The 24,645-nt window shown below is 35.3% G+C and overlaps 1 protein-coding gene across 2 annotated transcripts in view; it reads right to left on the bottom strand.

The window, feature by feature from the left end:
* Nucleotides 1-948: 948 nt before the first annotated feature.
* LOC134847550 (adhesion G protein-coupled receptor A3-like) overlaps nucleotides 949-24,645 on the bottom strand; it is a 54,646-nt gene continuing 30,949 nt past the window's right edge. For both annotated transcript variants that reach the window (XM_063864618.1, XM_063864617.1), the window contains 12 exons: nucleotides 24,393-24,461; nucleotides 15,107-15,178; nucleotides 12,652-12,723; nucleotides 10,696-10,767; nucleotides 9,983-10,143; nucleotides 7,338-7,957; nucleotides 6,820-6,996; nucleotides 5,630-6,031; nucleotides 5,164-5,365; nucleotides 4,502-4,874; nucleotides 3,694-4,224; nucleotides 949-3,517 (listed from right to left, as the gene is read on the bottom strand). In XM_063864618.1, the coding sequence (XP_063720688.1) occupies nucleotides 1,516-3,517; nucleotides 3,694-4,224; nucleotides 4,502-4,874; nucleotides 5,164-5,365; nucleotides 5,630-6,031; nucleotides 6,820-6,996; nucleotides 7,338-7,957; nucleotides 9,983-10,143; nucleotides 10,696-10,767; nucleotides 12,652-12,723; nucleotides 15,107-15,178; nucleotides 24,393-24,461 (4,753 nt within the window). In that variant the 3' untranslated portion in view covers nucleotides 949-1,515. The remainder of the gene's footprint in view (nucleotides 3,518-3,693; nucleotides 4,225-4,501; nucleotides 4,875-5,163; nucleotides 5,366-5,629; nucleotides 6,032-6,819; nucleotides 6,997-7,337; nucleotides 7,958-9,982; nucleotides 10,144-10,695; nucleotides 10,768-12,651; nucleotides 12,724-15,106; nucleotides 15,179-24,392; nucleotides 24,462-24,645) is intronic.

The raw sequence follows: 24,645 nt of genomic DNA on the forward strand, positions 1-24,645 counted from the left end.
CAAGTTTGGTCTGAATAAGAAAAACTACCCCAAACATATATATTGCTCAGTTTCTTCGAGCTTCGGCTTATTGAAATTATTCAGGAGTGATCTGAAAGGTTGCATATCTAACCAAGGAAGCGTTAAGGGTTCAGGCAAAGTCCTTTTAACTTGGTGCTTTTCTTTTTAAATATTATATATACACACATATGAATTGAATTGAACACAGTGCACATTAGCAGTAATCAAGCATAAATCCATTAAACCGCTTTTGTTTTATGGTGTAAACATGGGTTTTTTAAAGTCAAGTATGAACACCAATATGTTTTTCATGTCATAATTAGTCCGCATATTAGTTTTTCTAACAACCAGAAACTGTGACAAAAAATTACTTAAGACTTCGCAGGTGAGAAGAAAAGGAAAAAGAGCCACGGTTTGACTCACTCGCACAGACGCTCACTGCAAAAAAGAATATGACATTTCTAACGGTGATTTTTTATGGATGTGAGAATCCAGAGGATATCAAAAATTATAATCTATTTTTGATTTCAGAAATTTCACAAGTTTAGGTTTTTAGTTTTGCAGCTGTTTTTAAAATGCTATGAACTTTCAGGTAACGCTATCAAGGTTATCCTCGCTCTTCATTTTTGGAATGTTTAATTGAAAGCTTAAGTGATCCTCGACTAAAAAGAGGAGTTTTTTTAGTCAAACCTAAAATTAGCAGTTTATGAGCTACTTTTTGTCTTCAAGATGAAGACAACAAAACCCTTTTTATACGTTTTTTACGCGCCTATTTAAGTGTCCCAAGTTTAAAAGAAGAGTAACGGCACTGTAAATTTAGAGACTAAGAATAAGAAGTTCAGAGGAAAAACCGAATGTTTAACCTAAAATTAACCAATTCTCAGATCAGGCCCTATGATTCTTTAACTAAAAAATAACTAAATAGTTTAAATTGCAAGCGTAAAATCACAGGTCATTTTCGAATACAGCTTGGCATAAAGGAGAGGCTTTCCGAGCAAAGTCAAACTGCCTCACTCTCAATCAATGGCTTTGGCTTGTCTATCGAAAATTGTGATGTTTTCTCAAGATTTATTAATCTTCAAGTGCTGAAAAAAGTGATGAAATAATTAGACTTAGGAACATTTAGAGTAGAAACTGCACATCATTTCGACTTGGACTAGCAAGTTGTGACTGAATAATAAACCCGTTATACAAACCACTACTCGAAGCGAAACTAATCAAGGAGTAAACTACTAACCAGGAAATTGATTGTAATTAGGAAATTTAAGGCAACTTTTGAATGCGACAGTCAAATGTTTTACAAGTGATATCATACCATAAGGGATGCTTGTTATAGCTAATTCATGAAGTAGATTTAATCTGAATTCATTTGTATCAGTTTTGAAATGTTTCTTAAAATTATATTATACAGAAGCACCTTAAAACCCGGAAACTGATTGAAAACAACAAGACACGATTTATTTAGATTTAGTTTTTAGACAAAGTTTTGAGGAAAGTGATGAACATAGTTTTCGGCTAAACGCAACTGTCAGCTTTGTCGCTGCTTAGCACTGTGCTTCTGCTATTGCTTGGGATCAATTTGTGGAACTGCTGCTTTCCTGGAAATGAACAGGTGCTCTCATCGTCATCCGAACTGGAATAACTGTCGTTATCCTCGGAATCCATGCCGACTTTAGAACCCGAAGTGTTTGACATTCCGGAGAAAAGGCCGGTACTACTTGACACTTTTAGAATATCTGGGGTGATGTTTTGCCTCACGGGTAAAATAGCAGCGACTGGAACTGGAATGGAAACATGTTGTCCCGGTGACATTTTGGACCCCTTGGGGACTTTTTGGTGCTCAAAGGATCTGCGCTTGGTTAAGTTTGGTGTGCTTCGGTCTTTCTTAGACTTCTGGCTGGCGTACCCTAGCGGCTGGCGTTGCTTTGAGCCGACATCTACACCTGCCACCATTTTGTAAAGACACCCAGATGGTCCAGAAGAGCTTGGAGTGACTCTTCCACTTTGTTGAGCAGTCGATACAGGTGTATTGTGACCTCCAGGGGTCAAATTGCTCTTTTGACTTTCATGGTCCGAGTGTTGCCCGTTGTTAGACATGTGTGACCCCATCATGACCTCATTTATACTGTTTTGTGACCTCGTATTGTTCATAGTATGGTGTCCAGCATGACTCACATGTGGTGCCTGGACATTGTTGGAATTGGTTCCAGTGACAGCAACATGCTCCGGAAGACTAACCAGATCGAACTCTCGCACACTGCTTCCTGACCTTGAAGTCGTGCCCATAGTTCGGTTGATTGCGTGGGCGCTTCTCACGTGCGACATATTTCCTCTCGGGTTGTTAATTGCCATGATCCTTCCGTTATGTGAAATCAGAACCTGGTTCATAGCGGGGTTTGTTGCGAATGGGTAACCTCCCATATTGGATACCTGACCGCCATTTTGAAGTTCCAAATTCCTCGACGCATTTTCCAGGTAGTATGATCCGGTATGCGGGGTGGGGGCGCTGCGACCCGACTTAGCTCTCCTGGCATAATAGTTGCCAGACTTCGTGTAGCCCGACTCGACACTAGACTGTGATGATTTTCGGTCGGAGCAAAAATGGGTCGGGTATGTTCGCATTTGGTATGTTGAGTGCGCATGACTTCTAGCTGAGTTGGCTACTAGTTTCCGATTACAAAACAAGGCATAGTAGCTGTTTTTTACATCACTTCTTAGAATTATGTAATTCAGAAAGAGAAAAAATCCGGTGAACGCGGTTGTAGCGGAATATAAGTAACTGAAGACCCAATGGCATTGCTTGTCGTAGAACAAAATCAAAGCTCCAAAACACCAGCTGAGACTCATGGAAACGAATAAAACTATAGCAGCTCTTAGTTTATAATGACATTTGCTCCTTGGGTTTTGGGGGACGGGGTATTTAGTTGGAGTGATTCCGGAATTGTTGGTCTTAAACGCCATCGAGGCTCTCAAATGGGCTGGCTCAAAAGTCGAGGATGGGACAACTTGCATTGGATGGACGATATCATTCGATCCATGGTTGACGATACCACCGCCGCCACCGTTAGATTGGTTGCTGTGCAATGATACAGCTTGAACTAAGCTCTCGGCTTCCGACAACATGTAGTCGTGTTCGGTTTTATTCATGCCGATACTCGTCGGCTTGCAACATACCGAGGCACTATTCGTGTCGTGTAGAAGTTCGGTAGTCGTTGTCGGGTAGTACAATACCGAAGATCCGCTATGATTGTTCGGCAAATTTAGATTCTGCTGCGAGTTAAAAGCCGAGTTGTTGTTCGGATACCTCTCGTGCATCGCGATGCATTGATTCAACGAAACTCCGTACTTCGATTGTCGGTCGCCGCATTTAGACGAGTCGTGTTTGATTGCCGACTGCATGTAACAATCTTCTGGTGCACAAATTAGAAGTCGGGTCAAAATGGCGCCAGAAATAACACACGCGGCCCCAGCTGGCACAATTAGAGATACAATGACCAGTTTGCTCTCCACCCAGCAGCTAAAACGAAAAAAGTTGAAATAAAAACTCAAGTGTGTTTTTTACAACCAATTCTGAATATTTTCAACAACATTTGTAAAATTTGAAATTCAGCTCGCACTTCTTTTGCTCACGGACATTTATTTTTTATGGTTTGAAATTTGAAAACAAAAATCTGTTTTGAGGACTTCACTTACAACTGATTGTCGCCGTGAATTGCGAGGCTTGCCAGTGCCGTCGCCACACACAGCACAGCCGGAACTCCCCATCCAAAAATGTAGCACTTAATTGCTCCTGATTTCCCAGCTCTTGTCACGTGACTTCCCTCTTCCGCCAAGTCCTCAAAATTTCCGTTTTTAGCTGACTTGCTTCTATGTGAAGCTACTGACATGTTTTGCGACGACCCGCTAATGTTTGAATTTTGGCCTCCGTTATTAGAAGGCGGTTTGTCGTGGGCTATTTGTGGGAACGTTTCCGCGTTCAGTTTTGATTTCCGCGAACTGGCTTGTTCGAAGAAACGACACACGTCGGAACAGTAGATGAGCATCCAAGTTGCGGTGGAAAGAGTGAAATAGTGCATGGTGATTCCGAGGAGTTTGCAGCTGATGAGAGAAGGGGGAGTTTGCAGGTTGAAAAACAGTCCCCACGAGAAGAGAGAAGACAGCAGGATGATTGAGGTGGAAATGTTCACCACAATGTGCATCGAGAGAGAACTCAGTGCGATTTGTCTGAAACATGCATAATTATCGTTGCAGTTTTTCAAAGAACAATGTCATATTTGTTTTTTGAAAATCATTTTTAGTTTAAAACTAAAATATTCAAGGAAAACCCCCTGGTGTTAATTCGGTCAGGTTGCTTAGCACCACTAATTTATCGAAGTTTGAGTGCCTTTTGGATCCTATTATGAGTTGAATTGAAAGATACCCTCAAACATTCTATTATGATTGTATACAACTCGAATTTTAGTTTTCCTCAATGGCAAAATTTCATGATTTAATGACTCACCGATGGAAAATGGTGAAAGTGATCACAATCAACAGACAAAACAGCACGCAGACTCCGGTTCCAATCTGGACTGGCGCCTCCATTCGCTGGACGAAGTGCCAAAAGTACACGCCCTGGTTAACTTCCCCGAACCTCGGCTGAGACACGGAGTATATTCCGATATTTGGACACTCGGCAATCGATAAGTTCAACAGTCCGTTGAATTTGACCTCAACTTTACATCCGTTGTCGCTCCACGTGTGTTTAGCAAATGACCAAGTGTCGATTTGAGCGTCAATTTTGGAGTGTGCTTCAGGAGTTAAAAGTGCAACTTCAGTTTTAGGATGCTGCAAAGGGGAGATTTGAACGCCCAAGTTGTTCATGTCGCCAAGAACTAGAAAAAAGAAATTACAGAACGTTAGTTTGAAAGTAGAGTGCAATTGGGATAAAAAATTTAGGGCATTTCTTTGACATGTATCAACACTCAAGTCTAACTTTTTAACCTGAACTAGTTTCACAAAGCTACATCAGTCAGCAAATCGTAATTGCTTTCTACAAGAACGATAGTTCTATAAGAAAGTTTCCACAAGAACAGTTTTGCAGATCCGTTATTTAAAAATATTTCTATAATTTGGCTATTTAAAAATAAATGGGAAACTTTGATGAACAGAAGTTCCTTTTACCTGCACTAGACAACAGCACGGGTCCAGTTTGAAACCAGAGGAATCTAGGGTCCCGGTCCCTTCTGGTTTTGGACTCCTCTGGAAAGAGACTGGCATTTCTGAGGAGGATGAGGTGCACTTTGAAGAAGTGGTTCTGCTGCACTGATCTGGAGTCGGACACTTGGAACAGTTTGGGATCTAATTTGAGCCCCGCTATCACCACCTTAAAAAGACAATAAGTTTAATCTTCTGGAAGAATTAGCTAAATGAAAGGAACTGCGAGGGTTAGTGAAAAAGAAATTGCCTCGTTGTTTTGTTAAAAAAATCAGAATCTCATGATCTTATTACTTCTATTCTGCCGAAGTTGATGATTTAACATTTTACAAAATTTTCTGTGATTCCAGACACTTATTTTCAAATATATCTTTTTATATTGATATTTCGCACCAAAATTTAGATTGTAATCAGTGCAATAAAATTTATGTACCTGTTGTTTTGATGTTAAATCACTTATATACTCCGTCAAGTCTTCGACCGGCGATATGCATCTAATTTCACTGTCCTCGAAAGACACCGAGTTCAAGTCGTCTACGTGGCCGTCGGCCCAATTGCCTCTCTTGATAATAACCGCACATGTAAGACCATCAGAAGGCTCAACGGATCTACGGTTTCGATTAGCATCAAGTGCGTTTATCCGAACCGTTTTCAGTACTGCATTTTCCGCCGAAGACACAAAGCTCGTATCGGCCATGTTTGAACATAAAGTGGCAAAATTTTGCAACTTTTTCACAATTTGACTGCACGATTTCCAAGCCGACTGAGCTTTGAGCAGAATTTCTGGATTGATTGACTGCAAGTTGCTGACGAGATGCAAAAGGTGATCGGTGATCTGAAAAAAAACTTCGACTACAAAAATTTGAAATGCAGTTGATGATATATTGTTGTCAGACACTAAGTTTTCCTTTTCGTAGAAAATCAGTTATTAAGCCCTGGACTAATTATTATAGGTCGAAAAAAGGTATTATATAAATCTCATTTAGCCAAAACACGAATTATCTGCAATTAATTGTTATAAATTGGACTTCATTAAAATCATCGCTTTCGCAAAAAGAAAAACGATTAGTGAGTGTTATATTCGATCCATCACACTTATATCTTATATCAACAGCTCTTTCTCATATTTGAAGTCTCACTTCAACTAACTGGAGACCTCTAAGTCGCACTAATCTTGACAGATCTTCAGTTAAACCATTCATAAACCAGACGTCGTGAGCTAACTGTAATGAGACTTCAATGAGAGACTTCAATTATGACAGGAGCGAACGTGTTAGAGCTTGACAAACCTTATACTTATCACAGTTTGAACATTATGATTACATTTTGTGCGCGCCTCAAAAAACAGCAATTGGGAGTTTTCGAAAAAAATGGGATTTTTCAGTGTTTCGGTAGAGCTAATCTTAGTCGAGTTAGTCGAAAAAAAAACTTTTCTGGACTTTCAAAAATAGATTGAAACCCAATAACTTCCGAGATTAAGACATAGTAACGTTGCTTGCTTCTAAAAACGATAGAAAATTTTAACTAGTTCAACATCAGACTGACCATAAAATCTTATTATTATGTAAGAACCTCACTACTTTATTATTTTTTATTCTAGAAAAATCTAGAACAAAACTGTACCTTGGTGTGGGATACAGCAATGAAAACCATGTCGTCTTCGTTCACGAATCTCCAGACATTGTTCACGATTTGGGCGACGAAGTTGATGTCTTCCACATTAGTCACCGAGACTGCATTTGCAGTTATGTCCACTAGCTGACGAAGAATGTCCAAATATGTTTCTTTTGTTATAACCTCCTGAACAAAAAATAAATTAAATCTATCTGAAATGAGTTTGAAAAAGGCTCTGCAAAAATTGCACATAAATCAGAAGTATTTATCAATTTTTTTTAAGTTCAACAGTTAAGGTTGGTGATTTCGGAACATTGAAAAATTCATTAATTGACAAAAAAATATATGATTTTTTCTTATAAAAGGAATTTCAAAATTTCAAGCTTAAACCAAATTTAGTCATCTTTTTTTGTTAACTAATCTCCATTAAAATTTTCATAAAAAGTCATTAAAGTTTTCATAAAGGAAAGTCAAATTTTCCGTAAAGTAAAGTTTCTCCGGAGAGTGAGAGTTAATTTCGAACAAACCTTTGTGAGTTGTGCCAATTGTCTCGAAATCGGGTTCGCAAAAGCACACGCCGAGTGGTCCACGACAGACCATCGACCCGAGTTGTCGCAGTTGCGGGTCGCTTTTGGGACTCCCGCCATCGAAGAATAGCCCGCGCTTTTTCCATGTGGACATCTTACATATTGTGGATGCGAAAATCCAGCGACTGTTTTAGGCCACGTGAAACTACCTTTTGAGTTTTCAGTAGTTTCTTTTGGACAAAATATCGCACTGTTCTCAAGTACCATAACATCCAAACTCAATTCAGTGATTTTTTCACCCGTACTTTTAACTGTACACTGCCATTGTCCTGTATCTTCGTGCTTTAGCTGCGATATTACTAACATACTAGTTAGCACTCCCTTTAATTCGACTAGAGTCTCGTGGAACCTCGTCTGCTGTTCGGAATCTGTCGCGAATTGACTTTTCAACTCGGCTACTGCGGTAGCCGTAGGCACTACTTTATTATTGTGCTTCCAAGTCAAGTGCATATCTCGTGCATTGACTGAAACGGAACAGTTAAGAGGAAGCTCGTCGTCTTCGAAGACAATTTGACGAATTGAAGGCGACATTTCGAACACGGGGAAGAATGAGTCATAGTCTAAAACAAAAAAATTGATGAAAATGAACCATAGAAAATTGCCAACAGACAGTTAGAAAAGAGTAAATGAACGCAAGTAAAAAGAAAAAATACTGACTTGTTTTTCAAAAAAAAAATTAAATTTCGAACGTCAAAAAAACATGGCCTTAAGCATTTTTGAATTTCAAGAACAACAATTAATGATTGACACTAAATTTCTTATTTCGCCGGAAAACCTGAAAGTTAAAATCCATTTTCGAAACTAGAAGTCGATCACGTTTTTTTGTGACCTTTACACTTTTGCTGTTCGATAGTTTCGATAGTGGGGTTTGTCTTCCTTTTAACAAAGGAAATGAACTGAACTGAAAAAAAAAATCAGAAGTAAAAAATAGTTCAATTCCATATTCTCACAGTTCTTCCATAACTTCAATAGTTCTTATTTGAACTTTAAATTATTTCTCTATGAACGATGTTGCCAAAACCTCAAGTATTGTGTGATTTAGGCAGTATTTCTAATATTTTATAAAGCTGTTTTTGTTAGATTCAATTATGTTTCTTCAGTTCTAGGCATTGATTGAAGTTTTTTGTTGAAAATTTTGCGGCCAATTACTGAAAAAACGGTTTGAAGTTTTCGATAAATGAATTTTCGAACTTCATGGATTGGTTTTTTAAACCATTTTTTTTCGTTTGATTAAACAAATTATTTGAACAATTATCGATTGTCAAATAAACGTCAAAGAGCCTCATTAGTAAGATAAGAATAGCTTTTCAATTAATCTATCAATACAAGTACGAAAAAATCACTTATTTTAGCGGCGCGGAGCAAGCAGGAGTTTTGGTAACAGGAAAAAATAAGAGCCATAACATTGACACCGCTACGTTTCTAAGGACAAGCTTAGCTTGAACCATGGTTTTAAGCACCATAGATTCGCAAATTATTATAATTCATGACCAGCATAACCAATTTTAACTCATGGATTTTTGTGACCATCTCGAAAACATGTGGTGATTTGAAAAGGTGCCGCTGTGTGTTTTAACGTCACCAGAATACTTGAGAGTGTCAATCAAAAATGAACTTAGTTTTGTTTTTATTACTCGCACAATTACACACGAGCAAATTTGGCTAAACTGAACACTTGTTTATGGCAGAAAAATTAATCACTTCAATAATACTCTTCTTAAAATGCAAAATTACAAAAAACAGATGCTGTTAAAATAATCATGACACTTACACACTAGATTCGAACACTTCAATATCTTATAGATTATTGAAAAACTATCAGCAAGTGACTCGTTTTAGAAAAAAGGGGGTGCTTAAAATATGACATTTATGCTATCAACAAGAATTCGAAATTGCTTTCCGCAATTTTTCCGTCAAACAACATATGACAATTCTGTCAATTAATTCAAAAAGATAAACTCCTAATGAAAGTTTGACAAAAACATCAATCAAAAAGAAAAAGTTACTTTACGATTTGGTTCAAATTAGAATGGACCTAATTTATTGAAGAGACTGTTGAAACACTTTGTGAAAATAAAACAAAACTTCAACCTCAGGAAAATAACTCTGTTTTTAGGTAATGTTGTTTTTTCAAGGAAAATTAGTTAAGCCACAGGTCAAGCGATTTTTCATATTGCAGCTCTTTCACTCTTGATTAGACCTGGATTGGAAAATTTCCAAAAAAAATTAATCAGTCTTTAGAAAACAGTTCGACAAAAAAAATAAAATGGATGAAATTGAGAGTTCCTCTAGATTAGGTTGAGATTAAATTATATTTTATGCGACTAAAATAAAAATTTTGTCTGATGCAATCTTTTTAGTAATTACTTAGGGGAAATAATATACGCAGCAAGCTTCATTTTTCTTAAATGCTTGTAAAGTTTTCACAACAGCATTTTTTTTCCAAGATTGTGATTTGGGGATTTACTGAACAATACCCCCCTTACTCGCTAATTCACTGTTTTTATTTACAGGGATGAAGATTCTTTGGCAGATAACATAGGGAGGAGAAAAGATTGTTAAGTAGATCCTGATTTGATACTCACTTCTGAACTCCTTGGTGGGCACTTGGGCGAATGGCCTGCCCTGCAGCTGAGGGGGGCTGCGACAGACCACGTGATTAGGCACTTGCACTTCGTTCTCCTCCGTGAACCTCTTCAGTCCCTTCGTACCACTGTCGCAGGCTAGTTGGGAGGAGTTGATGTCCCTGTAATTATAACTAATTAGTTAACACGAATTATTAAAATTGATCACTTGAACTTCGAATACCTCCTGAAAGCATGAATACATAAATAAAAGCATATCAGAAAAACAAATGAAAAAAAAAACAGTAGCAACCTTAACTTAATTGTTTCATTCCGTTTATTCTCTGACTCAGCAATCAATCGGAACATTCGGATCATTCTGACAAGTGTCAGCATCTCAAATATAACGTTAAAACCTTCCAACTTAAAAGTTTTAACTTTTACAACCGAATGCATGAATGCATGGTTGATTTGAGTTTTGGTCCGAATACAATCATTGAACTAAACAGCTATCTGAAGTATGTCACAACTGTCCGTCAACATTTCAAAATTTTGAAAAAAAAAATCTAACTATTCTCAAAAGTTGCTCAACTTTCCTCATTACCAAAACATCGTGAAAAAGTATCATGATAAACATCATGAAAAATCTTTACAATCCTATTAGTGGAAATTTTTGTATTTTTCTCGTTTATAACTATTTTCCGATTAAAAAATCTAAATAAATGAACTCTTACAGAACTCTCAAACTGGGAAGAAACTTCAAAACATCCGGGTCATAAGTCCACATGAAGTTTCCAGACAGGTTTCTGAAACAGGAAAAAATTTATTCAAATTAGCACAACAATTGAAAGAATAGTGGCATCGAAAACAGGTAAAACAGATTCATATTGTCTCTCGTCTGACTGTCTAATCTATTATTAATTAGATAGAAGATTTAAGACGCGTGCTTTTTCTTGAAAAAGATATATAAACGGATTAAACTTGAGGCCAACAAAGCTTACTGAAAATTTGAAAATAGTTGTTTTTTGTCAATTTCTTGAAAAGAATTTTTATTTTAAAGTTTTCAATTTTATCATTCAACTTATGATTTAAATGCAAACAAAATTGATATTTTATCGAACTATTTTGTGTCCAGTTTTTGAGCAAAAAATTGTAAAGCATTAAGAGAATCACAAATCTTGACACAAGAAAAAAGATGTGACGTTGAATACATCTCAAATAAAAACACGTCTCGCGCCATTGCAGCGCAATAAAATAGTCCCTCTCACAATGAGCCCTTCTTGAACAATGAGAGGACAATAATTGTTACAAACGGTGCGGAAAACGGAGACCTATCAGAATATATAGGGGACACAACTGCCCGCATGGCTGGTGCGTTTAACTGGCACTTTTATTGCACCCAGTGTTAGAGACTGGTTAGCTAGGATGGCGTTTATTGAAATTGTCAGATGGGAGATGGTTCAGGAATGGAATACAATTGAAGATTGTAATGGCAAATAACGCTTCACAGGCTTCATTGTTATGTAAAACTTCAACAACTATTTCCTAATCATTCAAAACAATTATTAATAACAAGGATAGCTGGTTGCTGTGCAGGTAGCACAGAGCTTTGAGACTCCAAAAAAATACGATAAAAATTCAAAAATCAAAAAAAAAATTTGACCAATGTTTTCATTTTTTAAAATTTTTGTTCAATTTTTTGTTATTTTTTTTTTATAGCAAAGGGTGATTGACGTAGGTTAAGAACGTAGAAAAGAGAGCTACTACTAGCTAAAATAACGTTAAAATTGTAGTAGAAATAAATTGTAAGAGGTCAGCTTTTTAATTTTTTTAGAACCCAAGTCAAGACTAACAGAGCTTCAAAGTGACACCGAAACGTGATTCACTACGAGTTTTCTTTGATTAGTCAAATTCATCGAAAATTTTTTTTTATTCTCATTTAGAAGCACAAATTTTGATTTTACATTTCAAGAATAGTGTTAAACATTATTCATCAGTCATTACTAAGATATCATTGGAAATAGATTACTTAGTAGTTCATTTAACGGGTTAAATTCAGCTCTAAAAACAGTTAGGTGATTTGAGTAGGCGTGTCATCTCAGAATGTTTCATTAATAATTCATTTTGAGAAATGCGAACCCCAAAAATAACAGGAAAGATAAATCGTAGCCCAAAATACGCAAAGGTTCAATAATTTACAAAAAGACGTAGTCATATTTGGATTGTACTTTGAGGCCCCGCGGACAATATCCGCATTTGTTTGAACAAAAACTTGGGTTAAAATTAGCATTTTTGAAAACAAACAACTATTCCAAAGGGAGGGTATTTCGCTCAGACAATACAATATTCCCGCCCATCCAAATCTGGAATAAAATAGCTATAACTAATCCAAAAAGAGGGCTAAATTTTCCAATACTTCTATCTGCATCAAATTTTACATATACCTTCCAAAATATGTTCCTATTAAAATATTTTCCAATTTGTGTTCACACTTCAGGGGCTTTTGCTCACTTGAGTTCGAGCTGAATTTGAAGTACAAATTTGTTTTTATTTTGCCCTGCCAGGCATGAAATAGTTTTTAATAAAATTGAACAATCGGTTAAAAGCAGAAAGGCTGTAAAAAGTGTAGTGTATTGGAGGCCGAGTGCTCAGTTGAGGATCGAAAGTTAATTTTTTTAAAGGATACTTACAGCCTCTGCAAGTTTTCCAGACCCTCGAAAGTTTCCCTGCGTACGAACGACAGCTGGTTGTTGGAAAGATCCCTGAAAATAAAAATATGATGTTAAAAATAAATTTCAGTCAAACTCTTCAGCTTGTTAAAAATCGATGCATCTTAAATTTTTGAGTTTGGATATAGAAAAAGGGAGGCTGTTTAAGATATTTCAAATATACATCTATAATAAATTATTAAACTCAAATATACATCTATAATATATTATTAAAACATATGTTAACTTTCAAAATTTTTTCCAACTTTGTAAGTCAAGTTTAACAAGCATAGAAATATAAATCACGCGCACTAGTTGATTTTATTCAAGCATGCAAGGTGGAAATGGGAATTAAAAACAGGAAATATTTGCCGCTTAGGGAAATTGATTTGATTATTTGTCTAAAGGGATGAATTTTCAGATGTTTTTTCACCTGTTCAATTCACAAGCTAATAGATCAGTTACCTTCCGTATTTAAGTCAAAAAGTGACATTTGGAGGCAGATGTCGATTTATAACTCATTCTTTTCAAGTGTCTAATTCTTCTGAATAATCTACTAGTTTTTATGGAGTTTTCAAAATAGCTCTAAACGTGTAGCGACGTTTTTATGATTTTACATCTTTTTTTAAAAGAAATTGTTTGGGATTTTGGTGTCAACGAACTTTTAAAGCGTACAGCCCAGGTTTCCAACGCAGTTTTAATTTCAGCAATATTATCAAAAAGATCATTCCAAAGAAACGTATTTTCTACTTGTCGAAAAGATAAAGGGGTTCGTACATTATCAAAAAATCTCAGGCACTACATGCAAACGCTTTCAAATTAAACAGCAGACAGTTTTTTGACAAAAACATTTTTTTTCGAAAATTCTGATTGCAGTCGAAGCACATGAATATGATATATCAACCGACTGCGTAAAAATGTCTTTGCACTATTTGATTTGCATGGAAAAGAATACGAATAGTAAGTTCCTTCCCCTTCTTGTTCGAAACAAAAAACAACGAGAGTATGCGAACACTTAGAAAATGTAACTTGAATTTTGGATTATTTTTTAAGTTTTATTAATCAGAACACACGTTTTCTTCTTCCCTTCAAAACGGAACAGATTTCCTCCGATTTTTATTGCCGTCATTTCTCTTCCCTCAACAATAAGACTGAGCCTGCTGTTTTGTTGGGGACTGTTTTAAAACACTACAGCGGACAAAGCGAGACCAGGTATTGCGGGGGTGATTGATGGCAGTGGTGTTTTGTTGTGTTGTTTAGTGTGACACACGGGTAAGTCGTAAAACGGGATTTTCTCTTTTCCAGTCCAGCGAGGAGGGGGGGGGGGGTATGTAGCTGTCTGCTTTGTGCCACTTGGCGCTTAAATCGACTGACGGACAGATGTGGAATAAGGCAAATCCATTATTCATTACACCACACCGATTAGAAGAAAGCTCATTTAGTCTAACATCATCAACGAAAGAGTAGATTTATCAACTTCGACAAATTGCTAAATATGTAAAATTTTTTTGACCACATTACATTTGCTTTAAAGTTCTGATATCTAAAAATCCTATTTTCAAGCTATTTTGTATGTTAATATTAGCCATAGAATTATTTTCAAGTTCTGCGAAAATTAGTATAATTGGATATTTCAGAGTGTTTCAAAATTAGTTGGTATATCGTTTTGTACCTTCCAGCATGATATGATAGTTTAATTTAAGAAGAAAAACAACAAATGGCCTTTCAGTCACGCCTGTCAACAAAAGCAAGCGTTTTCTCCACTTGATTGACAGGAATACGGGAGAGCTTTCAGGAAGTGATTTCTGAACAGGCATGAAATATTGAGTTTTCACTTCCTGAAGTTTCAGTTTAAATCCAATTCGGCAGGGAGTGCAGTGTTATTTGAAACTAGGAGGAACAAATCGAGAAATCGATTGCATGTTTAGTGTGAGGATGCCTGTGCTCTTCACAGCCGTCAGTTTAATTTTCAGACAGCAGATTTCGGTAAATAATTTACAAAACACCTGGGCAATATTAATCAATTTTCCAAACAATTCGATCCACGGAGTACATGAAATCCCGCGGGTTGGTCAGCTTAAAGAAGCCAAGGTTTCAATGTTTCAGCACCGCGTAACAAGCAAATAGTTTAATGTTTGCTCTGCCGCTATTTATATAAACTAATACTTATTCCTCATTACACAAAATCCTTCCCAATTTACGAGGAATGCTTTTAAATAAACAGGTCAGGGCATGGGCATTTCTACAACCAAACATTTTGATTAACTCCCATACGAATCTTGACAATATGTAAACTACAAGTAACAATCTTGTATACAAAACGTTCCAATTTATCGCACAAACACTTTTGAAAGGAACTACTGACAAGTCTTTCAAAATAAACGCAGTCATTGAGATTAGTTAGTGTCAAAATGGTAAAATTTTCAGTTTGACTTACAGGTCTTTCAGGCCCTTTAGTTTATTGAAGACCCCATTTGGAAGCTCCCTCAGTTTTCCGTTGTGAAAAGACCTAGAACACAAATAGAAACGGTTAGAGAAAAAAAGCTTCAATTCCAAAAAAAACAGTCATGGAAAGTTCTAAGAACGCACTTGAAAATGTCATTAAAATTAGTTTGGGAAACTCAGGCAACACATTTTTTTCAAGTTTAAAATTCAATCTGAGAAAACATATAGATTGTTTTCCATTCCAATATGACCCTCTTAAATAGCAGTTACAGAAAAGTCAACACGAAAACCAAGAATTCTGGCCGCAGAATTTGGAAAGTATCATTGCAGCAATGAAACAAATATCACCCTAATTTTTTGCAGCAGGTGTTCACTTCCGATCTTTTTGAACATTTATTGAACAGTCATAGTTCAGTAAATACATTCAAGATAAAAGAAAAGTTTTAAGATATTCATAAACAAGACTGCTCGTATCAGGGCAAAGCCTCGAATGTTACGACTGCCACTTAAATGGCCTCGAATAGTTGTTGATAAATTAAGTATTGCCAAACTATGAAATTTTTTGGAAGAATTTTATAGAGCGGGATAATTCGCCACGCGTGTAAATGACAAAACGAGCAGTGGGGGAGAATGCTAACTTGGTTCTAAGTTGAGATTTTTCAGCCAATCAGAATCGAGCATTTTACTTGCAGCGCTTGGCAAATTTAATAAACTCGTCTTTTTTTTTTTTTGGGGGGGGGGGGGGGGGGGGGAGGATGTTAACTTGATCCACATGTACATGTGCACATGTGCACATACGGCAGATCAAGAGCTCGATCCACCGAGCGACTAGAGTTTCTTAAAATTGGTCTGAATAAAGAAACCACCCGAGCAAATAATTTCCTAAATTTCTCGAAATGAAATAATCCCTAAATTTGTTCGAAAGGCGTTCTGCGCGCTAAACATGCCAAAATATCTTAATCTAGGGGAAGCGCGTGCCGCAAAAAGCTATACTTTTTTGTTTACATTTTTAAAACACTTATTTGCTCAAAAATAGTTTTGAGTGCGACAAAAAAAAACTTTGCTAAATCTGGTCCTAGTACAGAGGAAAATCAAAACGGCTCACCTAAAACAGCGGAAGTTTTTTTCAAAAAAAACTGCACATGTTACTATCAAGAAACACATTTGTCGAATTACAAATTATGTAAGCTCTTAGCAGTTCACAAAAAAGTGTATAAAATGTTCAGCAAATAGGAACTTCGCTTCCTATTATGAGATTTAGAATAGATATATGATGTGTTCATGATATATGTATGATATGATTAAAACATATATGTAAATGATGATTCAGAATACAAAAACCTGAATCACAATATAAACAAGACTGCTCGAATCAGGGCGAAGCCCTGAAAGTTCAGACTGCCTATTAGCGTTTATGGAGCAGTAATAACATAAACAACATAAAAAAATTAAATGAAATAAAATAAAATGAAAAACGTTTTTTCTAAAATTTGAAAATTTTTCTATGAAAATCATCCCCCACACGCCATATAAAGTACAAAACAATAGATTTCGCTCGTTGTAACAAATCAATTATGGCAAATAAGCACCTTTCAACCAATTTGGAACGATTTCTAAGACGGATTAAATCTCCGCTTACGCGTTAATAGCGCGAATTATATCGCGCGTTTTTTCCCCGAATTGGTCAAAATGGCAATCTTTAAACCCTCATAACTTTACAAAAAAAGTAACAGGTGAAATATCTTTTCAAATTTAAGCTCAGGACAACAATACTTTTTGAATGATATAAAAAAAATTCCGTCAAAAATTTTACAGAAAACGTTTTAAAAAAGTCCATGACAAAAACTTGTTTTTATAAGAAAACTAAACAAAAAGACCAACTCGCAAAACTTATGGAAATCGCAACTTATGGAAAAATATCCAATTGAACTAATCTCTTACGTTTCCACACAAAATTATCTGGCACAGCGGCAAACAAAATTATATCACTCGTGCCAATTTTTAGCGCAACGCAGCCAGCGTTCGCTCATTGCCAATATCGCCTTTTGTATAGCCGATTTAAATTTGCGTTGACAGCGACCTTACGCTTTGCGAGTTTTACATTTCCGCGAGCTTCCGTGTTTTTTTTTTTAAATTATTTTAAATTAGCCCCCGGCCTGCTCAGTGCAGGGCCAACCGTGGGGGAGGGAGATGTCATGGTGCCCGTGTGTTATGAGATACTTGCATTTAACATCAAAATGACAATCAAAATTAATTTAAAAGATAAAAGAAATTCGATGAACAAAAACCACTAGTTATTAAACTAAATGGCTGCGATCATTTTTTTTTAAATTACCACTACTTTTCTGCAAAGACTGAGTTATTTTCATTCTGCAAACTCACAACTTTTTCCCGAAAGTCTAGCCAACTTTACAGTATAAGAAATCTGATTAAAGGTGGTTTTATTTAAGTTTTCATTACACAAGCTAACATTATAAAAAAACAGCGACAAAATTTGGTTTGAAAAATTTTTTAACAGTAGCGAAACTCATATTGTGTTAATCATTTCTCATCTGCTTGTAAATAAAAAAGAGACCATCGAAATGCAAAAACGAACCAAAAAAGATGTAAGAGTTGAAAGTCAAGTAAATGAAATTAAAATTTCAACTTCTTGTCTCGCATTTGAAATGACATATGAAGAACGTGACATACCAATAAAAATACGACCAAACAAGAAAAATATATATCTATTAATCATATACATTTCACTCCCATTTAGTTGTTTATTAGCTGACTAAATCTAAGTCACAATATTAACATCGATATTTACTTTTTTTAAATGTCAGAAAGACAAAATGGCACTGATAAAAAGCACAAAACGTATAATTGTGACTTCTTGTAAATAGCATTATTTTAGTTTCAACCGCATGTAAACATCAATATATATATTTTTAAAAAAATAGAGTCAAATGAAATCTAAAACTGTAATTTTTTAGGTTTCAATCAAAATCATTGAAACAAAACGATAGCTCCGGTTTAATTCTTTATTTAAGGGACGCAATGTCTCAGAAATTGATGGACACAAGAACAAATAAATGCGAAAAAAAGCACAAAAGAAATCTGTCACATTAAAACTGCCAAAACAGAAAAATAAAGATTTTTAATACGTTCAGCAGGCCTGTCATTTAAATTCCATGTCAAGAGTTTAGATTGAGCACTGATGAATAATTGAGATTTTGAGGAGATATTCTCAATTTATGCTTTGATTGAAGAAAAACAAAAACGAGCTAAAGACAAATTCAGCTGTGGTGACGTTAAGAAATCGATTATTTCAGAAAATGAGGATAAAAAAGTGTCAAAACCAAAAATAGATTTTAGCTACTTTAACGACATCTATTTGGCAGAAACATAAGACTATTTGCAATTCAAAAAAGGGGGCTTTCGTCAAGAACTCATTTTGGCATTTTTTGATTTTAGCAAGGGAAAAACTAAAATTAATCACACAAAAATGAAAATGTCACCATCTTTGCGAAAAAATTTATAGAACATCTACACATTTAGCAACCAGCTTTGTTTAAAATTTCCAAAAAGTTGACATGATAGTTAAAAATCAATGGAAAAAAGGTTGTTGCCCCTTTCTTTTCAGTTGTTTTCACACCGAGCTGAAAAGCCAATCAGGCAAAGGTGATAAGGATGATGCCATGATGAAAGTGGTTTTTGTTCACACCTTCAGCCACTTATCTTTCAACTTCAGGCTTAACAACTGAAGAAGAACCACATGTACAATTGATGGAATAGAGAGAATCCTGTTATATTGAAAATATTCAGCTACTAATCTACTAGTTTTCAATCGCATGGCGACTACTCGTCGGAGGCGACAATTGGTCGCAACTAAAAATCTACCCCAATTAGAATAGGCGACAATTCGCTTTGCAAGGATGCTTAATCATAAGTCAGTGCTTAGTAGTTCGCTGAAACATTTCATATCAAATCCAACACTTGCTAAGGTGTGGGCGTTTGCTAACAGTGCATTGCAAAATCAATTTATTTCGAATTAGTTTTCTATTTATTGTGGAAAATGGCTTTGCGGCCAATTGTCTCTTTTTAATGCTACCAATTGCCGCTTGCGACAAAATGTCGCGCCAGGTTTCTCGGCATTAGCGAAAAAAAATTCAAGTTAAATTTCAAGTACAAAAATCACTTTAATAAGCTTATTGTTTTCAAATCCGCGAAGCTAGAATATTGCATAGACTACTATTTCAAAAAAAACTCCAACATAATTTCATAGTTTTTTCAGTTGATGATAATTTGCAAAGTCAAGATTTCTGATAAACGCTTTTTCATTCACGCAAGAAGAGAATATTTTCATTTTCAAATAATTTTGAGGCATTTGACTAGAAATGAGGTTTAGTGCATTTTTCTTTGAAAAATAGGCAATCTGTTTTATTCAGGAAAAACGTCGCTATCAGGCTATTCTTTTTAATCTAACACAAGTACAAAATCACATTCGCCTTTGTTCAACTCAAAATAGCATTTTAAATTCTGAGCAAAAATGAAGGCAGGGAAGATGGTAACAGACTAAACAACTTGTCTGTGTGGTGTGGTGTTTTGCAATAGCTAGTTACTGATTGATTCGACTGATTGCTATTTCTTTGCCACTCTAAATCAAATTAAATTACGGTCAAAATTAAACTCGTAACGCACAGCCCGTAAAGGACAGTCTATTCAATTTTAGCCCAGAAATCAGTAGTAAGTTCATTGCACTGCAAGTTGAATAGAGCCTTAAAGCGTTCTCATTTGCCAGTTGCGCGGTGCAGTTTATCAATTAGAGTATTGTTTGTCTGGAAACATCCCAAAAAAACTGGAATGGTACTTGAAAATTTGCACCCAAGCTGATTTGATGTCAGTTTAGAAGAAGAAGCAACCTTAGCGGTGACTCATAGTTGATTGTTTGAAAAGCTACGTATCTCTGATTCAATTATGATGACAGGACACTTTAGCATAAAGAGCACAAATTAACTTATCCTTGAATTAAAAAAACAAGCAAACTTTTATGAAGAAAAAATCGACAATTTCTGATGATTAAAAGCAAAAATGCAAAAAAAACTGCAACTACTGTATAAAATTGTAAATTAGACTTTCTAATTTTTGAAAAATCGTTGTTTAGGTTTTAATTTTGCTTGGATGTTTAACTTTGAAACTCATTTTTTAACATTTTCATCTTCATGCCCGACTGAAACTTTGATGTAAATTAAGGATGCAAACTCGGCGCTGTTATTAAAAAAGCTCTAAACAAGTAAAAAGAGACAGGGATTAATTATTCACGACCATGTTCATACGATCCCATTAAAAACAGAAAAAATAAAATGACCTTTCCAATTTTTTCCAAATCTGACCGAAAAAAAACTGTTATTCGAATATTTTACCAATAAAAGCATGCAGCTTTTATTAACCGTCCGCGCCGTACGCTTACAGGGAACTTATTGAAAAAAATTAAAACAAAAGATAGCAATATGCAGTAATTTGGTCACTCTAAAATTGACATCCATACCCTTGTATTTTTCAGTAAGGGAGGGGTGTATTCAATAACAGTCTATTGAATTTTAACAAGTGTCTTTTTGAAAACAGGGAAAACATAATTACAAAATTTTTACTTCTATATATCAAAACTGAGGAGCACGAATACACCTTACTGCCTCTTAAAAAGAAAAATTTTATTATAACTTCAAAAAAGTACAATTTTTGAAGGATTTTTTGATGACTCAAACTTGAGAGAAAAAAAAATTTAATGAGGACCAATCGATCAAGATGGATCATAAAAAAGGGTAATTAATACTCTCCTAAAATGCATTAAAGTTGCAAGTTTTATTAGAAAAGTGAGCAAAATTCTATATAGCAATTACATAATCCGACCTTGATGCTAAAGCAGAATTGTATGAAATATAGGAACATAAAAATTGCAATTATATTTAAAAGCAGGCGAACTTTAAAGAAGGAAAAAAATACAAACAAAAAATATTGAGAGAGGAGGAGAAAATGCAACTATGCTAAGAGGCAGTTTTAGACTGCAGAAAGACTCGTCTACAAGGCAACACATCATCCTATTGTCTTATTTTTTCAGCTTTTTTTCAACTTGACTTCCTTATTAATCAGAAAACCTCAGATTAAAATTAGAATGACTCTATTCTATTCAAAACCTTCACATAATATCAAAAACCTATCAGATACAACAAAAGAAATATCGAACTAAAGGTCTATAAAAATCAAATTATAATTCATGTAAATGACTTAAATATGAAATGGGCGGTTTTTAGTTAGCAAAAAACAAGGGAATTTTGACACTGATATACGCGATGCTCCTCTGAAACGCCTTCCGCTGGCGTAATGAGTCAATTAACTTCTAGAATCATTAAAAAACATCTGCCTAGAGCCATCGTAAAAACCAAACAATCGTTTCATGGAGTAAAAATTATAAACTGAAACCTCAATTTGTTAACTAAAAACCAATACAAAAAATTTTAAAAAGTTATTAACAATGATTGAGTCATTTGCATATATTGCGCATCAAAGTTCGAAGTGCCAACTAAAAGGATGTCGCAGAGCACAGCAGGAAACTGCAGCACCAGAAACATAAAAAGACGCATATCAATTTTGCTCAGAAAATCATGTGGATTTAACAATTTTTCAAGGGCTATCACGCTACGATAGCGACATGAACCGACCAACACTAGTCATTATTGCATCACGGCTGAAAACTCAAACTTAAATATAGAAACATCGATTTGATTGACAAAACCAGCTCCAAATCAATTATTTTGTTGGTAGTTAGGAGCCTCAAAAATGAATCAATCAATTTTCCACAACATGCGCACACGTGACATTGAACGAATGGTATGAAAGTGGCGTGGCTTCAATGTGGTAAAATATCCAATAAATCTATAAAAAGTCAAGAGGAGATTTTAAAATGTTCGGCATGAAAAATAACAATACATACATTGATATTTTTCGGCGCCTCCGTTTTCGAAAGTCGCATTCATTGGAATATGCTGGAACTTTTCTACTCCAAAAAATCCAATCTAGTCAATTTACGCTTTTCTCAAGCCCCAGCATCCCTATTCCACCCCCCCCCCCTCCAAAAAAAACGGAGACAAAAAGATTCAATGAGTAATTTCTCAACGGTTTTGCAATCAGTCATCAATTGAAGTGTAACTAAAAAAGGCGATTTTGCCGTTTAATGATAGAACTTAACGACTAAGTGGTGGCGCTGGTGGCAATTACGCGGACGATTGGCGAATTCCGGAACGAGCGCTGTCACTTTTATTCGATTCACGTGAAGTTTCATGAAATGAGCAGCGTGCTCTGTTCAATTTTCTCGCTGCTAACACAGTGTTGTTTTAGTTTAATCTGTCAACAATGCCATGACTGATAGATGTTCGGTTGAGTGTTCTTACCATCGATCGAAAAAGGCTTAAGAGATTATGCTCATTTTTACTATAGACTAGAATAAGCACAGGCATGTGTTTGTTTTTGCACGTCTGATGGTCGTATACGATCTCTCTGAAAAGTCATTATCGATTGATTAATAGCTACAAAACTAAAATTAAACTACGAATCAAAAACATAAATTGAAATCCTAATTTATCTTCAAATTTTCAGAAACTCAACAAAATTTTTCAAGAACACAAATTCTTCTTCTCGCAAAAAAACATTTTGGAATTTCAAATTAATACTGAATTTTCGACCCAGAATTTTCGATTTTAAATAAGTTCAAATTTTGAGAAAAAATTGTATATTTAAAAAAATTTATTTGATAGATCATGTTTTCTTCACGGATTTTACTGTAAAATGTAATTTGAAGCTGACGGAATAAGCGTTGAATAAGAGTTCAATTCAATGCCACCATTTGAAGTAATCCAATAAAACTTTCAGAATCCGTCTTAATTTAAAACCACTGTCGTTGACCTAAATCAAAGCAGCTTTTTCATTCTGCAGGATCATATATCATTTCCAAAGGGGCATGGGTATATTTTGAGACATTTTTGACCAACAACAAACAGACATTTCCACTTAAGCCATTTGTTAACACTCAAAACTTGAATATAGTATTTCGACGATTACATATAGCATTTCGAGTAAATGCAATATTCTTCAAAATCTCAAAATTTTGCCCAATAACCTAAATTTTTGGACAAGTAAAAAGGAATCTACCCAAATATACGACAAGTGGGTTGGATTCAAAAAGAAATTCAATCCTCAGTTGGTAATAGCTTTATATCAAAACCTGTTAGTTATAGAAGTTATAGTAATTTGGAGGGCTGACGCGGGTAAATTGGTCGAATAAAGTACCACCCGGACCCGGGCTAGGCATGGTACTAATCCTGTATTTATGGGCTAATAGGCGACTGGGGCTAATTGAATGAGGCTCCGGGATTTGACCGATTACACCAGTGATACTCTCATTCTTTGCGGCTAGCTAACATGTACTAACTTAAGTAACATCTCTCATATAATATCGATAATTAAGTTTCTCATTTTAATAGATCGAAAAAAGTTTTGAGTAGCTTCAAAAACCCAAAAACTTTTAAAACAATTTAATAATTTATCATTTCAATCATAGGTAAAATTTAATTCAATTTAGGGATATAAGAATTCAAAAAATCGGCTGCAAAACGGAAAACTGACACCATACACAAATTAGATCCCAAAAAAGCTAAATCTTTCATTATTTGATATAATCCAACTTAAAAACTTCATAACAGCTTTCGAAACATACATGTTATGTTTTAAAAAGAATAGTATGAATGAAATTTTGTTCATAGCGTTGGTCACGTGTTTAGGAGTCCGCGTGGTCAAAATTGGGTCGCCTAAGACAGGGTACAAAGTTAGATTTGGTGGGTAAAATGGTTAAAACGGATTAAGTTGGATTAGCCCCAAATGCCAATCAATTTCCATCAAATAAGTTCCGCCAAGACACATAACACCAGTTTTCAGCGCTTTAGAATGAGATTTAACTTTTTAAGTTACTAAGTTCAACCACAAACTCCACGATATTTTGCTTGAAAAGAGAAAAACCGGTCGATCAAAATTATTGAATTACTATAGGCCTCCATGTGATCAAAGGTTAAACACCGCGCATTTAAAATTAAATAATCGAAATGAGAATTGTAAAATTCGAATCATGAACACCCATTTAAACTTACAAAATTTAAAAAAAGTATAATTTTCCTGTTTAATTGGCGATCAAAACATGAAGCCAAGTTTTGGAAGCGAATTTGAAAATTTAAGGTTCCTTTACTTACAGTTTGGTTATAAGTGTATTTCCAAACGTCCCTTCTGGTATATATTCAAAGTCTCCATTCTCGAAAGACCTGAAACAACAAACGAGGTAAAAGAGTTGCTAATGATGATCATTTAAGCTCTTTTCTGAAAGGTTTCCTATTCCTTATCAAGACGTAATTAAAACCTAAGATTTTAATTTTTTCACTCGGATATTATTTCATGAAGGTGATTTCCAACTGATGACTCATAGCGCCATTGTTTGACATACAAAAG

The sequence above is a fragment of the Symsagittifera roscoffensis genome, chromosome 6 (assembly GCF_963678635.1).
Source record: "Symsagittifera roscoffensis chromosome 6, txSymRosc1.1, whole genome shotgun sequence".
Taxonomy (NCBI): Eukaryota; Metazoa; Xenacoelomorpha; order Acoela; family Convolutidae; genus Symsagittifera; species Symsagittifera roscoffensis.